Source organism: Ptychodera flava, chromosome 8 (assembly GCF_041260155.1).
Source record: "Ptychodera flava strain L36383 chromosome 8, AS_Pfla_20210202, whole genome shotgun sequence".
Taxonomy (NCBI): domain Eukaryota; kingdom Metazoa; phylum Hemichordata; class Enteropneusta; family Ptychoderidae; genus Ptychodera; species Ptychodera flava.
Genome location: NC_091935.1, coordinates 37,755,346 through 37,780,949, shown reverse-complemented (window position 1 = coordinate 37,780,949; position 25,604 = coordinate 37,755,346). Strand labels below are relative to the sequence as shown.

At 39.1% G+C, this 25,604-nt stretch overlaps 1 protein-coding gene across 1 annotated transcript; it reads right to left on the bottom strand.

The window, feature by feature from the left end:
* Window position 1: 1 nt before the first annotated feature.
* On the bottom strand, window positions 2-25,144 carry LOC139139252 (FRAS1-related extracellular matrix protein 1-like). Its single transcript, XM_070708096.1, has 12 exons — window positions 24,958-25,144; window positions 22,080-22,248; window positions 20,629-20,923; window positions 14,943-17,164; window positions 10,877-13,474; window positions 9,676-10,028; window positions 8,996-9,162; window positions 8,462-8,581; window positions 7,895-8,045; window positions 2,343-2,426; window positions 1,521-1,606; window positions 2-821 (listed from the first exon to the last, which is right to left on the bottom strand). Exons 3-11 carry the CDS (start codon window positions 20,857-20,859, stop codon window positions 1,581-1,583), a joined length of 5,952 nt encoding a protein of 1,983 aa, XP_070564197.1. The 5' UTR covers window positions 20,860-20,923; window positions 22,080-22,248; window positions 24,958-25,144; the 3' UTR covers window positions 2-821; window positions 1,521-1,580.
* Window positions 25,145-25,604: the final 460 nt, after the last annotated feature.

Genomic DNA, 25,604 nt, shown 5'->3' with positions numbered 1-25,604 from the left:
ATATTTTCTTGTTCCTTTTAATACAAAAGTCACCAGTACTCAAAGAGTTGTTAGAAGCTTCGTCATTGAGATGGAAAAAAATAATCATATAAGGTTGAAAATTAATGAAGGCAGATAATACATGAACATTTAAAAAATGTGTTTATTTAAAAAGGAAATGTTGCAATAATATGGTAACCAGCCTCCTTGCTGAACTTGAAAAGTGACATAATTTATGGTGTAGAAATTCAATTCCGACTGCAGATATGGCATGAAGGTTTCAGATTACTAGTAGTACGGTGACATAAAATCGAACAAAAATTTTGTTTCTTGAATTTACTATGGCAGTAGAGGTTTTTAATAGCTCAATAAATATACGATATAAAAAAACATTTAGATTCAAAAAATTATACCTAGCATAAGGAAATTGAAAGAGATGAAAAGTTCCATATACCAGTGTTAGAATATATAGAACCAGAATATCTAAAACCTTCATTATTTTGAAGTTGAAAAATTTACATAAGCCAACAGACACTCTGTTGAAGAAAGCTGTAGAAAAAGAATACATTTTACAAAATAGAATACCATAATTTAGAACAAACAAATGAACACACTTTTGTATGTTTTTTTCTAAGTCTCGGAAGAGGGTGGAATCACACACACAAATGGCGCGATTGGATCATCACATTGTTTGTCCTGCCATTTTAACCTTTGACCCAGAAGAGCACAATTTTTGCTGGTGTTGACGCCCTCTTTTGGACTACCCTTCTTCCAGTGCATGAAGGTCAAGGGCGTTCCATCAACCCATTCCCATTGGTCTACCAGGTACTTGTCATTCAAACCTGAAGGAGCACAATTTGAGAGAGAAAGGTTTCATGACTTCTGGTTGTCATGGAGATAGTGAGGAGATTGGGTAGCATCTGTGGTCTAACAAGGTCTTCCTATTAAGCGAGAGATTAGTCGCTATGGAAGCAAGGCACAAAATGGCAGAATGCTATTTTGGTGTGACAGTTTTCCCTGAGTGTGTGTGTGGTCAAGTTTATTTTTCACAAGCAAGGGCAATGTGTGACTCGTACACAGAGTGAAAGGTCGTAACCACAATTAATGAGAGCAGCCATGTAGAGTAATGCCTTGTCGTACCAGCTGCTTACAACAAATCACGGACAGTCAACATAGAAGTGACAGGGGATGACACTGAGATATAAACAGACGATAAACTGGGACAGGGACCTGGTGATCCATATCACATATCATATATATTTTGCCTTCTCAGTCATAAATCTACGTATCACTGTTGGCAACAGAGCAAAATTATTATTTGGACACTTATCAACTGTCCAGTACTCAACATGACAATATACATAAAACTGACTTTGGATCTTTCAGTTCCATTAAGTGTGTACAAGTTATTCTTGGTGACCTCTGAACTCCTGGTTTTACCAAGTGACTTCTCAGCACCATGGTTGACACATCGTGGAAAAGAGTCCCCCGAGAGTGAAAAAATGAAATTCCTAAAACAGATTGCAAACATGAAAACATACCTATCCAGACAGGTCTCCCACCAGCAAATTCCCACAACCAATTCTGCTCTTCCTTGGAAGTCAAACTCGGCAGATTTGCATTGTATCTGTTTGCATACAAAAAACAGAAATGAGATATTGCATACAGAAATGGCATTATACCCATGATACCCTCTCTTCAACAGTTAATGCAATAATTCTCTCTTCTAAGGCCAGGGACCATGGATAATTTCATGATCTTTTTTTCCATGGCAACAGTATCTACTTCATTTGAGTAGCCACAAGTAAATATCCAGGGTCCCTGTCCCTACACTTCTAGAAAGTCCTTGAATTTTAAAGCTTCCTTGAAAGCCCTGGAAAAGTACTTGAAAATGAAATTTAGTCCTTGAAAGTCCTGGAAAATTTATAAATCACCAACAAGATTATCAGTCATGATATCGTGAAAATAATACGTAAAATGATGTACAAAAATGATATATTGTAAAAATGATACCTGGAAAATGGTATGATTTCAACAAAACTTTGTCACACATATGTGTGTTGCTTTTCAGCAGAATTTCAGGGTGGCATACTGATTAATTTCCCCTGTTGAACTGCTTATGGTATTTTGCAACACAACAAAATACAGCTCAGGGTTGGTTTCAATTTTTAAAAATGTTTGCACCAGGGTGCAACAATGCTGGAATCTTAACACTGGCTTGTCCTGTATTGTGTTTAGAACTACAAAGTACACTCGATGATATCCTGCTGAACAAATTTACCTTGAGAGAGGCAATAACTGCCTGTCACATTTACATGCTGTCAATCCAACCTCCACATTCACCAAGCAAACCAATCACTTACTGTTCTCGGCAAGTTCTCTGAGCTGCATTCCACGTTTTCTCTCCTTTCCCAATTTTGTAACAGAGCGGCTGTGATAGGTCCACCCTGAATTCAAGAAATCAAAGTGAGACTTGAGTGGACACCGTGGGTCATCAGTATGTATTAGGGAGATGGTGCAGTGGCAAAGAATGTGAAATTTTCAGAAGAGTTACTTTCAGAATGTGCTTAGGAATACAATTCAGAATAACATTCAGACACTCACTATGTGAGATAATATTCTGTATATTCCAGAAGAGTCCTTTCAGAATGTGCTTGGAATACAATTCAGAATAATATTCAGACACTCACTATGTGAGATAATATTCTGTATAGAAGTAACAAGTCATTGACATTGACATAGTCCCCACTCGTAATAGGAGTATTAGTCTTGATGGGGCAGGGAAATGAGGTCATTAAGAAGTATCACTGGAGTGTATATGTTCAGATCTATGGACACATAGGTCGATGTCATTGTTCCCATTTTGAAACAAGAGGCATGTCTAAGTTATGGTTCTAAATCGGGAAAAAAGATCAGACCTCTAGCTGTATTGGCCAGCCAAGAAATACATATGTGCATAATAAATGAGGTACAAGATGTGACATCTTAAGGTCTACTATCCTATCAAAATTGAAGCGTAAAGAACTTGTGGTTACTGAGTTATGCATATATATGCATATTCAAGGTCAAAGGTCATCAAGGTCACGTGACATTTTGGAAAAAAAACCCATTGTATTGCTAATTAATCCATATATGCCAAAATTCAGACCTCCAGCTCTATTGGCTTGCCCACAATTATATATGGGCATAATTAACGAGGTAAAGCATGTGTTGTCATAAGGTCTCCCATCCTACTAAATATAAAGGACATAGCACTTGAGGTTACTTATTTATTGACATAATCGTGTATTTTACGTAAAAGGTTATCGAGGTCACATGACATTTTGTCAAAAAATTTCTATCCTATAGTCTGTCCCTATATACTAAAAATCATACATTTACCTCTATTGGCTTGCTCAAAATTAGATATGCACATAATTAATGAGGTACAATATGTGGCGTCATAAGGTGTCCCATCATACCAAATATGAAGGGTGTAGCACTTGTGGTTCCTGAGTTATGGACAAATATGTATATTTGAGGTCAAAGGTCATTGAGGTCACGTGACATTTTTTCAAAAAAATTGTATTGCTAAGTTATCCCTACATACCAAAAATCAGACCTCTTGCTCTATTAGCTCACTCAAAATTAGATATGTGCATAATTAATGAGGTACAATATGTGGCGTCATAAGGTGTCCCATCATACCAAATATGAAGGGTGTAGCACTTGTGGTTACTGAGTTTTGGACAAATATGTATATTTGAGGTCAAAGGTCACCGAGGTCACATGACATTTTGTCAAAAAAATTGTATTGCTAAGTTATCCCTATATACCAAAAATCAGACCTCTAGCTCTATTGGCTCGCTCAAAATTAGATATGTGCATAATTAATGAGGTACAATATGTGGCGTCATAAGGTGTCCCATCATACCAAATATGAAGGGTGTAGCACTTGTGGTTACTGAGTTATGGACAAATATGTATATTTGAGGTCGAAGGTCACCGAGGTCACATGACATTTTGTCAAAAAAATTGTATTGCTAAGTTATCCCTATATACCAAAAATCAGACCTCTAGCTCTATTGGCTCGCTCAAAATTAGATATGTGCATAATTAATGAGGTACAATATGTGGCGTCATAAGGTGTCCCATCATACCAAATATGAAGGGTGTAGCACTTGTGGTTACTGAGTTTTGGACAAATATGTATATTTGAGGTCAAAGGTCACCAAGGTCACGTGACATTTTGTCAAAATAATTGTATTGCTAAGTTATCCCTATATACCAAAAACCAGACCTCTAGCTCTATTGGCTCGCTCAAAATTAGATATGTGCATAATTAATGAGGTACAATATGTGGCGTCATAAGGTGTCCCATCATACCAAATATGAAGAGTGTAGCACTTGTGGTTACTGAGTTATGCACAAATATGTATATTTGAGGTCAAAGGTAATTGAGGTCACGTGACATTTTGTCAAAAAATTGCATTGCTAAGTTATCCCTATATACCAACAAGCGACCTAGCGGCCGATATAGCTCCGCTGTGTTTATGTAGAGAATAACTATTTTTGACACATGTTGATGAAGAAGGAGGAAATCTTTGATAGCTCAATGCAGTGGCCAGAAAAAAGTGGCTAAAATAAGCTGCAAAAATACACAATTGAAGATTTCATCATACTTTGAATATATCACATCGGATCATCCCTAGGAACATGTCAACCAAAGCTATCTGATGAGTAGTGTTTTGAGAATAAAATTTTCTGACCAAAAATGGCAACAATTGCCCCCCCAAAATAAAAATTGCAGATTTCATCATAATTTCAAAAGATCAAATTGAGTTCATCTATAGAAACCTGTATACCAAATTTCAAAGCTGTTAGACCAGTACTTTTGAGAAACACATATTTTGACCAAAAATGGGAAAAATTGCCACAAAATTCAAAATTGCAGATTTCATCATTATTTCAATAAATATCATGTAGTTCATCTATGGAAACCTGTATACCAAATTTCAAAGCTATCAGATGAGCAGTTGTTGAAATACACATTTTTTGACCTAAAATTGCAAAAATTGCCCCAAAAATACAAAATTACAGATTTCAGGAGAAATTAAATATATATTACTTAGCTCATCTGTAGGAACCTGTATACCAAATTTCAAAGCTATCAGACCAGTACTTTTTGAGAAACACGTTTTTGACCAAAAATAGCAAAAATTGCCCCAAAATTACAAAATCGCAGATTTCATCATAATTTCTACAAATATCATTAAGGTGATCTGTAGGAACCTGTATACTAAATTGCAAAGCTATCAGATGAGTACTTTTGGAAATACACATTTTTTGACCAAAAATGGCAAAAATTGCCCCAAAAATACAAAATTGCAGATTTCATCATAATTTCAATACATATCATTTAGTTCATGTGTAGGAACCTCTATACCAAATTTCAAAGCTATCAGATGAGTAGTTTTGGCAATACACATTTTTTGACCAAAAATGGCAAAAATTGCCCAAAAATACAAAATTACAGATTTCATCAGAAATTCAATATATATTACTAAGTGCATCTATAGAAACCTGTATACCAAATTTCAAAACTATCAGACCAGTACTTTTTGAGAAATACATTTTTTGACCAAAAATGGCAAAAATTGCCTTAAAAATGCAAATTTGCATATTTCTTCACAATTTGAACAAATCTTAAATAGATCATCCCTAGGGACATATGTACCAAATTTCAAAGCTATCTGACCGGTAGTTTTGAAGAAGAAGATTTTTAAAGATTTTTTTACCAAAAATGACAAAAATTGCCTTAAAAATACAAATATGCAAATTTCACCACGATTTGAAGAAATCTGACTGAAGTCACCATAAGTAAACTGCATATTAAATTTCAAAGCAATCGGACAAGCGGTTTGAGAAAAGAAGATTTTTTTACCAAAAACACCAAAAATGCCCCAAAAATACAAATATGCAAATTTCACCACGATTTGAACAAACTTAAGTGAGGTCACCCCAAAGTGAACCGCATATAAAATTTCAAAGCAATTGGACTTGCGGTTTCAGAGGAGAAGGCAATTGTTGACGGACGACGACGACGACGACGACGACGGACGACGGACGACGGACGACGGACGACGACAGACGACGACGGAAAATCAACCTATTTGATAAGCTCCGCGTCGCTGACAGCGGAGCTAAAAATCAGACCTCTAGCTCTATTGGCTCGCTCAAAATTAGATATGCACATAATTAATGAGGTACAATATGTGGCATCATAGGGTGTCCCATCATACCATATATGAAAGGTTTAGTATATTTGAGGTCAAAGGTCACGTGACATTTTGTCAAAGCGTCTGAGATATCTGCGTGAACGGATGGACTCACATGGATGGACTGACGGACTGACGTGACCCAATCTATGAGCCCCCTGGACTTAATCTGTGGGGACTAAAAACTGTGTCACTGCATCCTTTTTGCAATATGAATACGATGAGAAACTAAATTTTTATTTTTCTTGGCCTTATACATGGGAGTCTATGGACTGCCTTATGCATGGGAGTCTATGGACTGCCTTATACATGGGAGTCTATGGACTGCCTTATACATGGGAGTCTATGGACTGCCTTATACATGGGAGTCTATGGATTGCCTTATACATGGGAGTCTATGGATTGCCTTATACATGGGAGTCTATGGACTTCCTTATACATGGGAGTCTATGGACTGCCTTATACATGGGAGTCTATGGACTGCCTTAAACATGGGAGTCTATGGATAGCCTTATACATGGGAGTCTATGGATTGCCTTATACATGGGAGTCTATGGATTGCCTTATACATGGGAGTCTATGGACTGCCTTATACATGGGAGTCTATGGACTGCCTTAAACATGGGAGTCTATGGATTGCCTTATACATGGGAGTCTATGGATTGCCTTATACAGGGGAGTCTATGGAGGCGAAAACTAAAAAGTTCTCTAACACGGCCAAATTTGATCACATTGTGAAACAAATCAACGTGCATCTGTATGAGGTAGAGTACTATCCTTTTACCAAGTTTGAACGAAATCGCTCCAGGCGTCTCTGAGATATCTGCGTGAACGAAAAAAGTCATAAAATATGCAAATGAGCAATTAATTAATAAGCCACACCCACCAAAATCTAATCAGATCTAAGTCTCATCATGATAATACCAAATACCAAATTGCATGACATTGGACCCAAGGGTTCTTAAGTTATGAGTGGAACAAAATCTGTCTACAGACGGACGGACGGACGGACAGACGGACGGACGGACGGACAGACGGCACACACACAGACATTGTGGCGACATAGGACACCTTTGGTGCTTCGCACCACGGTGTCCAAAAACCCATTTGAACAATTTTAGGTCTGGCAATTCAAATAACTTTATTCAGAAGCTGTGAACTCTTAATTTGTTTTTCAAGTCAAATTTCACAACTTGGCCTTGCTTACATTACACATGTTGGGTATCTTTTCATTAAAACTTTGCTAACGACTTAACTGTAAACAACAAATATTTCTTCTTTGTTACAGCGATGTCACACCTAATCACTATCTAAAAAACTCATATGTACATTGGGTGCAACATATTTGTCCCTGGCTCTATGTCAAGAAAAAGTCTTGCACATGAAAGCGTGTGTAAACAGCCAGGTATTGAACAGGAGATGGGTTACATAATCAATTTGGAAAGTTGATGAAAGAAAAGTCCCTGTGGCCACCAGCTTACTGCAAGCACACACAGCATCCTGCGCTACAAATACTCGACTTTTGTAATCCAAACATCCTGGACAAATCAACCAAATAAGGCTCAACTGTGTTTTGTGTTTCTCAGTAAAATGGCTTCTGTTCATTATTTCCAATACAGACTGGCTTCTTTGCAATTTGGTCGTTAATATTCTCCTACCTTTCCCGCATGGATTGGCTTTTTCTCTATTGCTGTCAGATTCTGTCTTCTCTTTCCAGCTGTTGCCATCACAACGATAGAGTTTACCAGTGGAACTGTCGACATGGAGCAGTCCTACTGCTGATTGGTCACACCGTGACGGCAGTGACGGCTGTCAATCAATCAAAGCGGAGTTAAATCACTGCTGATGAGTGACTACAGCATATTCCATACGAAAGGACAAAGTTCTCTACATGTGCATGGGCGGATCAAAATTTATTATCCGTCACATGATACCGAAATGGTACAAGTGTTTAGATGTGTTTTCTGTGACATTGCAAGTTTCAGTATTTGTCATCATAGGTGATAAAACAAAGCACACACGAAAATTGTATATTTCATGAAAAGCACACTTTTTTACTTTTGATATGAGATGGTGAAAATTGTTGTTTCTTAAACATTTCCGAAAAAATGCGGCTGTCAACCATGAATAAGTTCAAAAGTTCAATGTTTTCACAGCATGAGCAGATGTCATGGATATTTTGCTATAATCGTTATTAAGTTACAAGGTCCACCTGACTCACTCACCACTGAATCCTTGTCCGGTGGGGCAGATTCACTCTCCGTCACACTGACACCAGCAAAAACGCTGCCCTCTATCACATCTGGTACTTTTTCTCTTGTCTTCACAGGAATTATGCCGTGATTCTTATAAATGATAATAAGACATGAGAGACCTTCAGTAGGATACATTAAATGCCCTGAGATGATTTCATGACAATTTCATGACTACAATGTGAAAAGAGTGGACAATAAAAAATCCCACAATAATATGATACTTAGCAGCAGTTTTTTACAGGTGTAGAATTTTCAGCTAACTATAGAATTTGGAAAGAAAATGAAAGGAATATCTGTTACAACAATGTGGTAAAAAATCCAGTTCCTTCATTTTAAGCCCATTTCCCCCACACTTTTTGTAAAAACTGGATGTTCTTGGTATCACAAGCCCTTGCAGAAGAGAAATACAGGTGAAAAGCTTATACAATTCCTACCCTGAAACATAGGCTTTCAAATGCATATTTTCAAATCTATTCAATACTATTTGTACACTGACTGTCCTACCCTCCATATGGTTGTTGATTCATTTCTCCAGACGATCTGTGATGAGACTTGGGCGCCGTTGTCAGGAATAGATTCAAACATGTATCCAACATCGCTGCCGTCAGTGATGGCTTCACTCTCAACATTACCGTGTATCATATTGGAATACTTGCCATCATCGCACACTCCTGAAAGCAAACATCAATTCTAATGAACATCTAGGCTGTTGGTTCTTTATCTTCTGGTTTTTTCTAACAAAAACGCTCACTCATACATTTTAAACAATTTCATTGTTAATTTTGATGGGTAATTTGAAACCTACGATCAGAGATTTGATCGATCAGGGTGCTTGGATGATTTAAGTTTTCTTTCTTTTTTGATTTGTGAATTGACAAGACAGAGCAGTGACTGGCAGAGGAGTGAAATCGTAAACTGAATACTGCATCAGAGGACCATACAACACAGACCTTACACCATGAACCCATTCACCCTTTAACCCATTGTTTATAATTGGTGATTATGGAACGTTTTTACTGAAAATCAGGGGTGTACACATTAATAGTGGGCTGGGCACGAAATATTTTATTCCAGGACAGTTTAAGCCCTGTAAGAAATGTATGGATAGTGATAACTAGAGGATTGTCATCTTGATATCAACATGATAAATGGATTCTAACAATAAGTTTGAAAAAAGAACTCACCATTTTTGGCATCAGCAATGAGCACTGACGATTTAGCGTTGTCTCCAAGGATAGCACTGATTGGTGACTTCAGTGTAACCTTGAACTTTTCATCATCCTCTTCCAAACCATCATCCACAATGGTGACACTCCAGGTGGCAGTGGAGACGCCTGGATCAAACTGGAGCTGTTCCGCTCTGCTTGGAATGAAATCCTGTCTGGCAACAGCTGTTTGGTCCTTGACCTTAATGGTCACAAACGAGGACTGGTCAAGATAACCAGAGCGTACCACGCTCAAACTGAGGGTACCGATATTCTCGCAGACGATGTACTCAGGTCTTCTTAGTTGTATCACAGTCCAGTGAAAGTCAAACCTGCATGCACATAGTATTGATAATTTAAAAGTAATCGCAGGATTCAAAATTAGCAAACTTTTCAGTCTTAGCACATGATGCATTTTGGATTACTTGTTCAAAGTGTTGGTTGTCGTGTTAGATCACCACTGTCTGTTGCAAAGGATTTGAAGACTGTCACAGAAATGTTGATGGCCCTTTGAAATAGATTGAGTCAAAGTCTTCTCCTAACTCTCAATGAGCTGGAGAAACTTTCAAAGTTTTTGGCATTTATTTTGCAGACTACAGGCTGTTTGTGCCATTAAGGTTAAATCCTAACCTGCGAAAACTAAATTTTGGGCACCAGGAGAAACTTTTTTTTTAAGAGATTTTTAAAAATTGAACTTTCATTTCATTATAGTATAGACACTTGAGGAAATTTCTCAAGGCACAATGATTATTGGTGTATTGGCAGATTATGCCCTTGAAATGCATTTTATCAGGGTAATCAAGTCTTCATTTTGACCAGAATCATGTTTTTCTGGCAGTCTAGGCAACCACAGCACTGTAATTTCCCACCCTTTAATCATATGACAACAAACCCTCTTCAAGCTGTAACCTACATGTTTTTACACTGAGTGTTACCATCATGGGAAAATATAACATTAATCATGAAGAGAAGGAAAAAAGTTCAAACCTGTGAAAAGTTTTCTTTCAGCAGGAAAAAATTACAACATTAAACAAAACTTCCTCTTCATAACTATTGCCAAGGTTATAAACATAAATAACTGGTGCCAATTACACTTTTTGTTTATATTTCTAGATGTTGAAATTTGATTGTAGCTTGGGAAAAGGTTATCAACAGCACTGCCATTGTTCCAATATCTCACCTTTGACCTCTGAGGACATTGCCATGGGAGTCGCGCACCTCAAACAGGAAGCTATCATTGGTTTCCTTGACGTCACCATTCAGCACATATGCCACATTTCTTTCATTAATATCTTGTTGGGTAAACGTCTGGTAGATTGTCTCCCTGGTGGGTACATCCTCCAGGATACCATGCAGCGGTTGCCTGGTAACAACATACACCAGTCCCTCATCCAAAGTATCCTTATCTTCTGCCCTCAAGTTGCGGTTTGTCAAGATGTTGGCATAGCGACCACTATAGACATCCAAGGTGGTGGTTGGGACGCTGTTGACCATATAAGGAGCTTCAGTGTCCCTTGTGTTAATGTTGATATGCATAACCATTGGCTCGTACTGGACTGATCCATCCACTAAGAAACCAGCATTGGTATTGTCAGTCGCAATGAAGGAGAAACTATCTATCGAAGACCGTCCACCATCTTGCTTGTACATTATCTGATAGTTATCAATTTCCTCTTGTGTGAATTTATGATAGACCGGTTCGCCCAGTCTTACAATGTGTCCATGCTCAGGGGGTGTTGTTAGGATGTAAGTTAAACCTCGTACATCTGTATCAGGATCTTGAAGTTTAAGGTCACTTTCAGTAATGAGTCTGGCACCCCCTTCATTTACCACAATCTCATTAACCATCTGCAGTGTTGGTAGGGCATCGTCAACGGAGTGGATTGTAATGTGCAGGGTGCCATGCTTGGATGTCAGACCATTGGTGACCACAAAACGTAAACTGTCCCAGTCAACTCTGTCCTTTTTGGTGTGTTTGTAAATGACTCGGTGTCCTGCCAGATCCAGCTGGGAAAAGCTGGTGATGGGAAGTTCTGGGTGTGCAATATCTTCCACCTGTCCCTCTGAAGGCACGTCAACAACAGTGAAAACAATATCATCCAGTAGGTTAGTGTTGTCATGAGCAGACAGAACATCTGGCGTAATTACTACAAAATCCCCTTCTCTAACTTCAATGCCCTTGTTAATGATTTCAATATCATCTTTCTGTGTATTCAGGATCTCTATGTCAAAGTTCTCACTACCTGAGGTATGTTTGCCATCAGTGAGGACAAATTGAAATTTATCACTGCCCTTTGACCCCAGGTCACCGGTGTGTATATAGCGTAGCAAGTTCATGTTTATGTCACTCTGTGTAAAGTTCATATATTCTTCAACAACTTCCCACTTGGGCAATTGACCTGGGAGTGTTCTTTTCACTTGGAGCAGACCACGCTTAGGAGTGACCTGTACAAAGAAAACTACTTTTTCATCAGAGGTGTCGGAATCACTGGCCATGAGCAACATGCTGGAAATGACCCTGCTTTCCCGAATATTGATGGTCATTCCTTCATTCTTCACCAGGATCGGTGATTGGTCGTTCACCGGGATGACGGTGACAGAGATGGTTTTGCGTACAGTGTGCTGACCGTCTGTCAGCCGCAGTGAAAAGTCGTCGGAAGCTGTCTCCGAGCCGTCGTGTTGGTAGACTAATTCCATTGAATTTCTGAATGCTTCCAGTGTGAAGTCATGCAGCAGATTGGCAGAGTTGCCGGTACTTCTTTTGTACTGTCCTTTCATATCCATGATATCTCCGTGTCTGGGAGGTTTACTGATGGAAAATACTAAAGTTTCTTTTGGGATGTCCTGGTCTACGGCATTAATCATGGAGTTGTCGAGTCGATACACTCCACCCTCGTTCAGTGTGATATCCGTGCTTATGAAATTGGGCACTTCGTCATTCTCTGGGGTGATGAGAACGGACACTGTCACTTGTGGTGAAGTACTTTTCCCGTCAGTTGCATAGACCACAAACTGATCCGATGTTGGTTCTACACCCTGGTGTCTGGATTGCACATAGTTTACATTCTTGTCTAGAATGTCTTGGTAGAGAAACGATGAGATTGATTTTCCGGCATTGCTTTTTTCGTGCCCCGGAGATGGCTGAATGTTCTCCAGGAAACCCCACTGGGGCTGCCGCACAATGACGATGCCAATATTGTGGGCCACGGTGTCAGAGTCATCCACGCGTAAAACATTTGATGTTAAAGCCTGCTGACCACCCTCAGGCACTTGAAGGATGTCTCCTAACGCTAGGACAGGGGCGCGGTTATCCACGGGTAAAATTGTCACATTTAAATCATGAAGAGGCAAATCACTGGTGATTGGAATGTGGTGATCAGAGACCACAAACGAAATACGATCGTAAACCGCGCTACTGCCGATCTCCCCACTAATGTGAGTGTATGTCACTCTGCCGTCGATGATGTCACGTTGGGTGAACGTTGATACCACGGCCAAATCTCTCTGTATGATTCCTCTCGTAGGAGGGCTGACGATGATGAACCTCAGCATCATGTCATCAGTGTCCTGGTCAACAGCTGCCAACACGGTCGGTGAAAATGCCAGGGTCCCTCCCTCTGGCACTGCAATATGAGGGTTTAAGCCAGTCTTCAGACGTGGTGGTTGGTCATCCACCGGCAGAACATGGATGGGTATTTGTTTTACAGTGGACTGAATACCATCACTTACACTCAGAACAAAATGATCTCGGTCAACATCGGAACCATCATGATTGTATCTAGAAAACAATTAAAGGAATTTGTAATCATGAAAATGATTTTTTTATATCATAAGAAGTGTCAGGTAGAATATACCCCAGGGACAGACATTTAGACTTTCAAATTTTTACAATACTCTTCCAATCTACCAATTGTGTGTGCTCATTTTGAAGTAAATAAAATTTCAATCCTCTTGTTTTTGTGAAAATTGGAAAGTTAATTTTTCCAATAGAGTTAACATAGGAATGACAATGACAATTTGAATTTCAAACATCCGTCAATTTCATGTAATGTTTCCATGGAAACAAAATTTATCTTTGATTTTCAAAGAGAATGATTGAGTTTTCTGAGGAAAGTTCGAGCAAGTTTTTTTTTACTTTCAAGGTGCATACGACCGACCTAACAGCATATACTGATACAATGAAAGGTATGTGTGACACCAGAATTTACTTAAAATATTCCAATCCATCATGTTTGAAGTTATTTCCTGCATATACACGTAGCTTCATCTTCTCTCTTCATGTACATTTCACATTCATTCGACATATTTTTCTCTTACCATAGATGTCATAATAAAACTAAGCATAAACAATTCTGTGTCGAGGAAATTTCAAAAATGACGTTACCATTCAAAACTACAACTTAAATTATACATCAAACATGTTTGGAACTTGTTGGTACGATACAATTGTAGTGCCAGCATTCATTTGATAACTGGCTTGCAGGGGGAACACTTCTCGAACAAAGCTCCTGTGAAATTTGAACTTTGGTAAGGTAACAGTAAGCTGGAGTTAGAATAGTTTGGCAGGTCTCACCATACATAAATGTCCCTAAAATGCCTTTCCATATCCTCTGTGTTAAAAAAAGTCAAAAACGACTCCTTTTCTCTGTAAAAATGATGGCATTTTATGGCCAAAAGTTTGACTTGTGGTAAGCATACAAGAATTCAATGTAATTATCAATATTCAAATGAAAACACAAAGGGAGTGTAGTTGAACTTCTTATGACAGTGTTCAAGAAATCAAATATTGTACAAGTATATCCATGGATGTGCTAAATCCTTGAAATTTAGAATTCCTCCTTTGAAAATGACAAAAAATCACTCCATATAACACATTGCACCAAGTGTTCTCCTGTATCAGATGTGCAGTTTCTAACCTATTTGTGTTTGTCAAAGAGAAACCAGAGCTGAGAAGAATCACATTTCAGTGAGAAGTTAGTCAGCAGGCCATTTCACAACAGTATTTGATAATGTTACATGTTGAAAGCAAAGCTGGCTGCTGATTGGTTATGATCCGAGACATGCAGGAATCAACCTGTGCAGTATTGTTGAAAATAATTTTGAGGGACAACTGACATGTGATTGCTGACTTCCGGTGCTTATTTCAGCATTTCAGTTATCAGTACAACATTGACCAGATCAAGCCATGTACAGGATGCATTGTACTGTATAGGTGGAGGAAATAGAACAGTTATAACTTAACATACCTTACTCTATAGCTGTTGACATCATCAACTGTGAATGTGTCACCAGTTTTCAGATCAACATCAAGTCTTTGGATAATTCCATAGCTGGGCAAAGTCTGGATGACAAAGGTGAGGTCCTCAATGTCAGTATCTTGATCTGACGCCGCAAGGACAGATGAACCCAAGATCAGGGACTCACCCTCACGTACTACCATCCGTGCTGTGTAAATTATGGGTGCCTGGTTGTTCACCGGAAGCACTGTTACATTCAGCACCTGTCCCAGCACTATGTTTCCGAATGGATCACTGACTGAGAAAATGAACTGCACTTGTCTGGCCCTCTTGCCAATATCTCCAAATGGTGGCATGAATGCTATCTTCCGGTGGTTCACCTGGTGCTGGGTGAAACTTCGCAGCGGGGGCATTTGTGGGTCCTTCATTGGCATTGTGACATTGACAGTGGAAAAAAGACGCCCTGCATCAGTCAAGCTATGTGTATCGACAAAGTATGGTGGTGTTGTCACTGTGTAGACCAGCTGTGTGTCATCAGATTCCACATCAGTGTACTCCAGGTGATGTTTCTCGATATGTATGATGTCAGTTTCTAAAACACGAAGAGATCGGGTTCGCCCTGCCACTGGACGTGGTTTAAGGTCATCCACTGGCCGGATGTGTATAATGACGGTCTCTGCTCCTGATTGGTTCGGTGGTACGTGACCGTCAGTCAGCACAAAGTCGAAATAGTCCCTGAATTTTTCCTGTCCAAGGTGACGATAGTAAATTAGTCCCTCAAAGAGATCTTTCTGGGTGAATTTTTCCAAAGGGTATCCGTACGGCTGCCAGGGATACTTTCGGACAATTTCGCCTGCCGTGGGTTGTCTGATGATGTCATAAGTGATGTAATCATCACTGGAATCAGCATCTGATGCCTGTAGCATATTTCTGGTAAGCTGCACTGTGTCTCCCTCGTCAAGATCAAAGCCAAGATTCGTGATTAAAAATGGTGGGCTATCATCCTTTGGTAAGATACTGATGGGAAAAGTTAATCTTGAGCTGTGAAATCCATCGGTTATCCGAAGTACAATTTTATCTTTTATTGAGTCACTGTCGTCATGGTGATAACTAATTGTCCCATCCTTTAAGTCCTTTGGGGTAAACATTATGGCAGGCTTATGGTTGACCCTCAAAACACCATAGTCCAAGCCACCAACAATGATGAGCCTTATATTTTGCAGGTTGTCATTGTCAACTATCTGTAAGTTCTCTGATGTGATTGGCCGTGATTGACCTTCAAGCAGGGTCAGGCCATTGTTTAGGGAAATTCTGGGCGCATTGGTTGATGCAGCTCTGACTGCCAACATCAACATGATTGGTTCGCTAGCCTCAAAGTGGCTATCATAAGCTTTCACTTCTACGTTGAATACTCTGCGCTCTGTATGGCTTGTATTGGGCGGCTTGAAGGCAATATTGAAATTGTTGATGTCGTTTTGCGTGAATGAACCAACAGGCTGTGCCAGCTCATCCAGATGGACTATGTCTCCCTGACCACTCTCCAAGGGCTTTGTTACATTGAACACTAATTCCACATCATGCGTTTCTTCATCCTGGGCTGAAAGCACAAATGGTGTGATTGTTGTCAAAACAAACTGGTCTGCATCTAGCAACAACATGCTCACAAATGATACTTGTGGTTTCTGATTCTTGAATCCCGGAACTATGTGCACGGGGAGGTGGATTCTCTCACTATATTCCTTGTATCCGTCCAGCGGATCTAGAACATGGACAGCTAGCGCGATGAAATCAATGTCTGGTGATGGCGGGATCAAATGTTCATACCGGATTCCCATGTTCAGGAACTCTTCGCAATTGACATTCAAAAAACGCACAGCATTCTTGTCATCACCTTCCCCTTTAACCAATTGCCCACTTTGCGGTAAATGATCCAAGGCTGACGAAAACCTGATGGAGCAAGACGCATTGATGACTCTGTTGTACCTGAATTCCAGGACATTCCGGTCGATGGGGTCCGAAAATCCTTCAAACTTGTCAACTTTGAGCTGTGCCACCGGATAAAAAACTCGGTGACTAACATTTTGGATCTCAACTTTCAAATCAAATGTTTGCGAGTATGTCTGAGTGTCAGTTAGCCTGTACACTTTCAGTTTTACCGTATCGGAGTCCAACAGTGGGGAGCCACTGTGCCTGTATTTGACTGTGTTTGGATAAAATTGGCAGTTGAAAACCTGAAAGGAAAAGAGAAAACTGACTTTAGAAGGGATTTTGTTTGAGCCCCCCATTCATACCTCAACACTTTCAACCAGTCTATTCTTTACCTGAGTACCACACCTTATCACCTTACTTGTGAAAAAGTTGAAAAACAATCAACAACGCCAGAAGGGTGACTACTAGACTTTTCAATTATATTCAGCTTGAGAAAAACCCCACTCACATAAGACAGTTGAAGTCTGGTATTTGAGACACAGGACATTCACCCGGTAAATACTTTCTGCACCAAAAGAATGACATAGTTGACTAAAGCTTAATTGCCAGAATGCCGTGCGGTTACTCAATCATGCCCACGGGATTTCTTTTCCAGTGCTGCCAGAAAAATGTGCAGAATGACATATATAAAACAGTATAGCCAGTGTTTGCAACTTTCTTAAATTTTTTTCTCCACCACCTTTTAATTAGCCTTCCCCGTAAATTTAACTGTTTCAAAAGCATAATCTTCTAAATGTCCCAATCCACTTAAACAATCATATCTTAGCTGTTGCAATCTTGTTACTCTGCAAATAGCAACAGGCGGAGTGATGAAAACAATGGCATTAAAAGTCACCGCGGAGGGTCAAAAGAGTACTGTACAATTGTCTGAAAAGACCGGAACAAGCCAAGCTGAAGCCACTCGTAATAGCAGTTGCTTGAAAGATTTGCGGAGGGAAAACACTCCCTTTTCTTTGCCAGACTAACAGCTTTAGAATCTTGCTGATAGCTTTGGATGTACAACAAGTGTATACAAATGCCAGTCCTTTTCAAATGCAGATAACAGCACACAACAAAAGGTCTGGATGCTTTCTAGGGCTTAAGACTGCCTGTGCAATACGCCACGGAAGCTAACAATGCACTCCTCTGTTTAAGGTTTTCAGTTTTGATGGTAACATCTGGAAGACACAACTCAATATATTTCCATGGGGTCTAGTACAGTCGTCAGAGCCCTTCAGCTGTACAGGTTCTTTTTTCAACCACATCAGCCCGGGGTGTATACTTCGGATATTTGATACGTATCTACAAACTAATTCATTAACTGCAATGGAGACGCGCCATTATACAGCACAGTGGTCAACTGTGAAGCTACATGCTTGCATACTTTGCTCCAGTTGCTAGAATTTATTGAAAATTGATCAAATTTTTTGTATCTATATGGAAAAAAATGTTTGTTCAGTGTTATTTATTGCGTAACAATTAAAGCAAGGATGTGGTTTTTTCCTTTCTGTTTATGTGTCGTGACTCAACCATTCTACATAGGCTGCAACACAGGATACCATACCAACATGATAAACACAAAAAAAATTTCAAACCAATAAAAAAATATCCTTTCTAAAAAAGCTTGTCTGAGAGACCTCTCAAGTAAAATTCTGACAATGATCTTGTGTAAATATGGGATGGCTTTCTCATCGGCAATACAGAAGTCTGACCAGAGTCTGGTAAATTGATATTTGATATTTGCATTCCTTTGGGACCTGTAGGAAGGACAAATTACATGTCGGCTCCCACTGTAATCCCTTTTCAATGAATGGATAGCATTTTTGCTGTAAATATTTTCACTCATGGTGTGTACACTGATTGACCCAGATGGTTAGAACTTGTTGGGCAAAACATTGTTTTAACCTACAAATGCCAAATGCGCGCATCTCGTTACAAACGACTATCCATAAAACTGATCCGATGGAGATTCAGTTTCACAACCATTGATTTCAAATGAAAAATCATGAAAAATGTTCCTTTTATACATGGCAGTGAAGATGTGAAAGGGTTTATGAGTGTATCTTACTTGTGGCAACAGTGCTGACGCCACTGGGTATGCTAATAGGCAGGCTGTTTATTTGCAATAGAAAAGTGGATTTTCAGCCTTGTTTACTAAACATTTCAACTAATTGTAAGAATTACTGGGCACTGTCAAACAGCTATGAAGCAGAGAGAGTTTTATTTCATGTGTGCACAGCGAAAAAAAAATCCAAACGAGTTATAAATTCACAGAGAAGGCTGTAAGGTGAAATGGGAAGGGTAGTGTGCAATATGGAATCCAAGCAACCATTAATAATTCCAAAGTCAAGAATTTAATTTGCGTTGCAGATTAGAATAAGGAAACAGAAACCAAAGAAGAGTTACATAAGTGTAGTCTGGTCAAATAAAAGGATGACATACCAAATGCTGATATTTTTAGAAATGAATGGAACCGGGTCGTATTCTTGCTTTTCATCGTAGTTTATAAACAAAAGTGTATGAACATAACACTTTGTACTAAACTTTGTCACTGAAAGAATCCCTAATGAAAAAATACAATGAACCTGTGGACATCTGCTGACACTGACCGTAAACAAGCCAATCTTTGAAAGCCATTGCCCACACAAAACAGAGATAACAGGTCACCTCTATGAGGCAGTGGTCTGTATTAAGGGGCACTCTGTCTTCTGGAAGGAGACAATATTTCCATCCAAAACATGGTTGGAGATGCAAAGTTCTGAAAAAGATCTTTTTTAAGCGACTGAGGGAACCTTGATATTTTCAATGGAGAGATAACTGGATTTGTTTGCTATAAAGGGGGCGGCGCACTGTTCACTGTCACACACCTTCACCCGTTTTTGGTTTTTATCACTTCAAACAACATTACATGTGATTGCACAACACAACAGCAGATACAGCACAATGAATGCGCCTAACAAGCAAAGCCTTTGGTGAAAATTTTCACCCATTGTGTCCAAACTTTTTACCTAGAAATAATTGGATCAGGAAACCAATCAATGTATCTTCATGGATATTTTTTGAGATTTCCTGTTATTGTTGTGCATACTCATTTTGTCAATCGGTAACTCTTGGCTTGCAAAAAGAAAAACATAAAATTGATAGAGCCAAAGATTCAGTGGCTCAAAAGAAGTATTGTGCCAAATGTGTCACAGTAATACATTAATTTTAATACTGTATGAAAATGTTTGAACAAAGAAAACATCAGATTAGTTATAAAACTGCTGGTAAATTCAAAAAACTTGATAATATTTTTATTATATTTGTTCAACAAAATAAATATATGATTTCATTCATCTCCCTAACGTACGTCCAAATACAATGTGTGCATGTACAACATGCAATATGATTGTTAATTCAAGCTTGGCCTTTTTTGTAAAACAATAATGGTGAACATGACGGACATAGAGGGCCTGTATTGACAAGTTGGCACACTGGGGATTTCGAAGTCAGTGTATTTTTGACACGAACAAGAGCCTGTACTTCAAATATATGCGAAGGTTTGTCAAAGGTAGAGCGTATGTAGCTTCACAGTTGCTATTTCTGCCAAAAATCCACATCGGTTGCAATGAATAGAGATACACATCACTGTAAGCTGTCAGCTGATTGGTCAATGGTTTGGATTCTGAAGGCATTTAAGCTTTTGACAGTATCTGTGCTGACGCAACCTAGGAGAGAGCTCACTTACCTGAGGTGAGAGTTGACCAACTCTCTGTGTGATTGGTTCATTTAAAACCACTTCAACTTTGCACTCTTCTTCAGGGTTGTATACATGAAAGGTCAAGTCAGCTGGGTCGAGAAATGTGGTTCGACCAATTGGAACAGTCAGTCCCTTGTTGACTGCAACAAGCTGACCAATCACAGGAGATGTTAGAATGACGCTCACAAGTCCGATAAACAGAAATCTAAATTGATCCATTGTGAAGACTTTCAATCTAATAGGGCTTTAAAATTCCTCAGTCATGTCTGTTTTTTCCTCCAACCTGAAACAAATAACGCATTTTTCGATTTTAAAATATTTGCCATGAGGTAAAAAGTGTGTCAAAATATGATTCAGGAAATACTACAATTTCCCTAACAGTAATTAAGATTTGTCAATGAAATTCCCTTGATCTCAATAAATTTCATGTTTTAAGGATGCCAGTACATTCTGAAACCATGTTTGTATGGGATGAAATAACATGTACAGCTGGGACCAGTGTCATACTTTGAAAACTAAAATGTGCTCCAATGGTAAGTCATGATGGGTAAAAGTTCACGAGGTTTGACCCTACATCTCAAAACAACTTACACTGCTGGACCTACATTGTGAATGTTTGAACACTGGCAATCTGACATGTCAAGTACTCTTTGTCTTGTAAAATAGAATATTGAACCATCATTGGTATAAAGTGTACCCACTTTTCAAACAGAACACATGTAAGGAACCTCAATGACGTCAACAACACAATCAGAATACACCAACTTTTGAGATAGGATGTTCCTTTCTGTCCACTTTCTCATTCACAATGCCGCTAGTCTAGAATCTATCCGTCTAAACTATCAATGATGTTTTAGGGATTTACAGAATAAAGTGTATAGCGACTAGACAACACATATGTACAACAATTTTTATCCCATCGCTGCCACCGAACAACTAACAAATTTGACTGTAGTGATTGATATTTTCGCATAAATAGACTTCAGGCACCAATATTTTATTTTTGGTTTATTTTGAGTAGGGATGATGTGTGGGGAGACTGGCGACCTCAAAGTTTACACAGAAGCCAGCGCTGTTTACAACCGTAACCTCTGAGAAAATAAACAGCAATGGCCGACAAAATGAAGTTCATATTTATGAGCTTGAAATCAGAAAGTACCTACACTATCAACTGTATCTGACGATTATTTTTCAAACTCTCCACTGAAAAAAGATACAGATTTCACAACCAGAAACAGTGAACTGATCTTTCTAGGTTATAGTTTATGTGGTGTTTTAAACAAGAAATAATTTGCTAATCTGGATCATGAACTTGTGTTCAGCTGAGTCGAGGATCAGGGGTTCAACTGCACTAGAATTTGGGAGTTAATATTTGCACAAACACCTCTATGGTTCTTTCACAGTTTTGTGAAGATACATTTGCAACATATCTATCTTACCTCTGCTTGCTATAAATGCAGTACAGATGTCATCGTTAAGACTGGCAGAACTTTCAAACTTTTGTTAAGAGTTTACTGTCACCATCGTACTTGTAACCCATCAACTTCCATTGTTCATCCTCGATGAGATGTCATACAGTTTCCTTAGCAAGCCTCTCGGTTCTTCGTCCTGAAAATGTACAACCACACATCAGCAACAAGAGCAGCTGTTGAAAGTAGCAAGTTTATGCATGACAGTTTGTTATTAAAGTCTGTGGTTGACACGCCATGTATTTGAGAGCTGGGAAAAAAACCCTGAGGCCGGCAATCAGAGACAGATTGGCTGGTATCAATAACACATCAACTTCTAACCTTGCAGAGTAACGACATCCAACCCACCAGAGGGCAAACAATCAGATTGGTCGGCACAGAATGGAATAATTAGTCTCTCATTAATCGCTTGACATGTGTACTTTTGACTGCAGGGGTTGTTCAGCGTATGAACTCTGGCACATGACATTCCTTCCTCAGAATATGTATATTCAATTTGCGCAATAGCTGGAAAATTCACCCAAACACATCACTCTTTTCCTACAAGATGATTAGTGATAATGTTTGATAACCCCTTTTACCCTATTCCACTAAATTCTTTTTAAATCAACTGTCTTATCGGCCGTTTGCTGTATTGATTTCACTGTGGCTGTGAGCCAAAGAAAAATAACTTCAACTCTGATTTGTCAGAATACTTTGAGAAGAGTCTGCTACAACACTTTCACCTCTACATTTGGTTTTATTGCTTGTCTGTCAATGATAAATTTGTTCACAGATATTTTGAACCCTGTAGTGAACTGATTCAAATTCTGAGAGTTTGACATGAAAATTTACCAGCCAACATTCCCAGTTATTCAAGAACGTTGGACGTTAAAAATGTTAGCGGCATCCAACATTTATGTCATCATATGTATGTTATTGCCCAGTTATTCAAGCAAACTATTATAGTGCTTTCTGTCATGTGATATTTTTCATTTACTGTCTCCAAATTTTGGAACCCACGGTAGAATTACAAGAAGACAGCACATTGCTATTTGTTGTGTAATGCTGACACTTTGTTTAAGGTCATGTGCACCCCAAAATTGAAAGACTTAAAATATTGCTCATGCTTCCTCAAGGAAAGTTTCAACCACTGTCTTTGAAAGTCAAGAATGGTAATGGGGGAAAGCACAATGCAAATTTTGGTGTTATGGAGACAAAATACCCAATATTTCTGGACACTCGGAACTTGAAATGGCCACCATCCCTTGTAAACTCAATGGAGAAAAAGATTAGTTTCAATTTTCACAAAAATGGCAAGTGAAAGCTTGATTTATTCCATAAGTTTCAAAATGAGCCCCCCCTCCCAAAAAAACCCAAACAAACATGTGGTAGACCAAGAGAGAATTGTTAAAGTTAGAGAGTCGGAGGCTAAATATCTGTCCCAAAGATGCATTCTACCTTAAGGAGCACATTGGAGGAATTTTTTGTCAAAAAAGTGATGTAATTAATGAAAAACCAGCTTTATCTTATGAAAAGTCATTTTGCTAATAATTGATTTTGAATGCTGTTGAAAAACCGATGAACAGAAATTAAAGGGGAGGGGTTTTATCGGCCTTATCTCTGAACAAATTAATTAACTCATAGACCCTCGAGAAAAACTCGAGGGTCTATGATTAACCAGACAATGGGAGACATAACTTTCAACGGAGAACAAAGGAAGAACACTACATAGATAGAGTAAACAAGTACTGAATGCAAGGTCCGGGGATTGAGAACTGCCGCTTTATATAAATCCTAGGTACAAAAAGTCAACATCAATTTCATTTTTGATGACAAATCCATATATACTCAGAAGGGAACTAAACAAGAACGTTGATTTCGGATCCAGAAACATCTGCATATACACATAGACCTTTCAAATTTGACATTACGGTAAAGTTCGGCCTTTGCGAATCAGAGAATTTTGTACGATCAGAGAATATCTGAATAAATAAAGGTCAACAAAAGTATCTTTCTTATAGTTAGCCACATGATATCTTTTTGCTATATAAAGGACTAATATTATTTATGAAGTCTTACGGGCGTAAAACTTTAGCCCTGTTTGAGTCCGTATAGAACACTGTCGACACTGCAGATTGTGCAGCGGCGATGGTACGAAAAGTCAACATTAACTTCATTAATTTTAAAATTAAAACAAACAAACAACCGCGACATAATCAGATACATTTACAGTGGAAATGGCGCGGTAACTTTTGCTAGCACACACTGGCATTTTACTCCGAGTTTTTTCTTTCACCAGCTCTACTGTAACACTAATAACAAGACGGTTCGGGTTATCGCAAAGCGGGGAGTTCAGCCACGGCCGTGAGTTGCAGCACGGTCCCTCTATAATCCAGGCTTTGTGTGCTAGGCTGGTTCGCCTTAGATGAACTACGATGCATCGTGCCCGTGACATCTGGTTACTTTCAACCGATCGGCAGCCGCCCTTGACCTCAGCTCAGTATTTCCGAAAATTCAAGGCAAGAGACATATGGAAATGATAAACCTCGACTACGCCCACCACTAATCTTTTAGTGAATAGAGGGGGAATAGAGTTGCGCACTATTACAAATGACTCCTGAATTGATAGTCGGCCTGCCATCCGCGGCCCGGCCAATAGATTACACTGCTTAGCGTACTGGTATGTAGATTTCGCTTTGATAATCTATTCCTGGACAGATTGTTATTATAGATGACTAGTCGTTCACAACAATATTACTTAGTGCTAATCACTATTTTTTTCAACGGAGTTACAAGCTCGATGGCCTCAGTAACTGGCAGAATTCAGAGAGACAAAGTTTGACACAAACGTTACTCAGTTACTTACGGGAACTTCATGAACAGCTGCGTTTGAGACAGCTCAAGGCTTGACGTCTGTCGACCCGGCGTTAAATCCGACCGAAGCTAGGTCAGCGATCAGCTGTCAACGCGTTGTCAGCACATTCTCAGCTCACGCGAGCTGTATTCATGGATAATATAACTCAACAACCCGAAGTTAGAGGAAGGGCTGAGGCACCGACAGGAGTAAGCTGAATAGACACCGGGGGTGCCACACCCAGGGGGGGGTCCACTGTGATGTTCTTTCCCATTTGACCAAGTGGCGCACTTACACTTATCGCATGTCCCACTAAGTTCACGCTCCTTTTTTTCAACCTACATTATGTAAATAAATCATCTAAAATAAATATACATAATAACAGAGATGAGTTCGAATTTGATGACGACAATCGACTCAAACGACGAAGCAATGCTTGGAGCAAAATATTGGCGAGCGAGCGATGAAAATGAAGGAATGAAATAGCGCCACCTGGCGTGTGTTCCTGAATCTAACTTGCAAGCTGACGTAAACCAGTCCTTCGAATACTATCGATATCACATGTGTGTTTCTTGTGTATTCATTTGCAGCCAACCGAAATATTCGGTCAATTTTACAAAACCATTACAAAACATGTTTTCGAAGGCTGATATACTGAT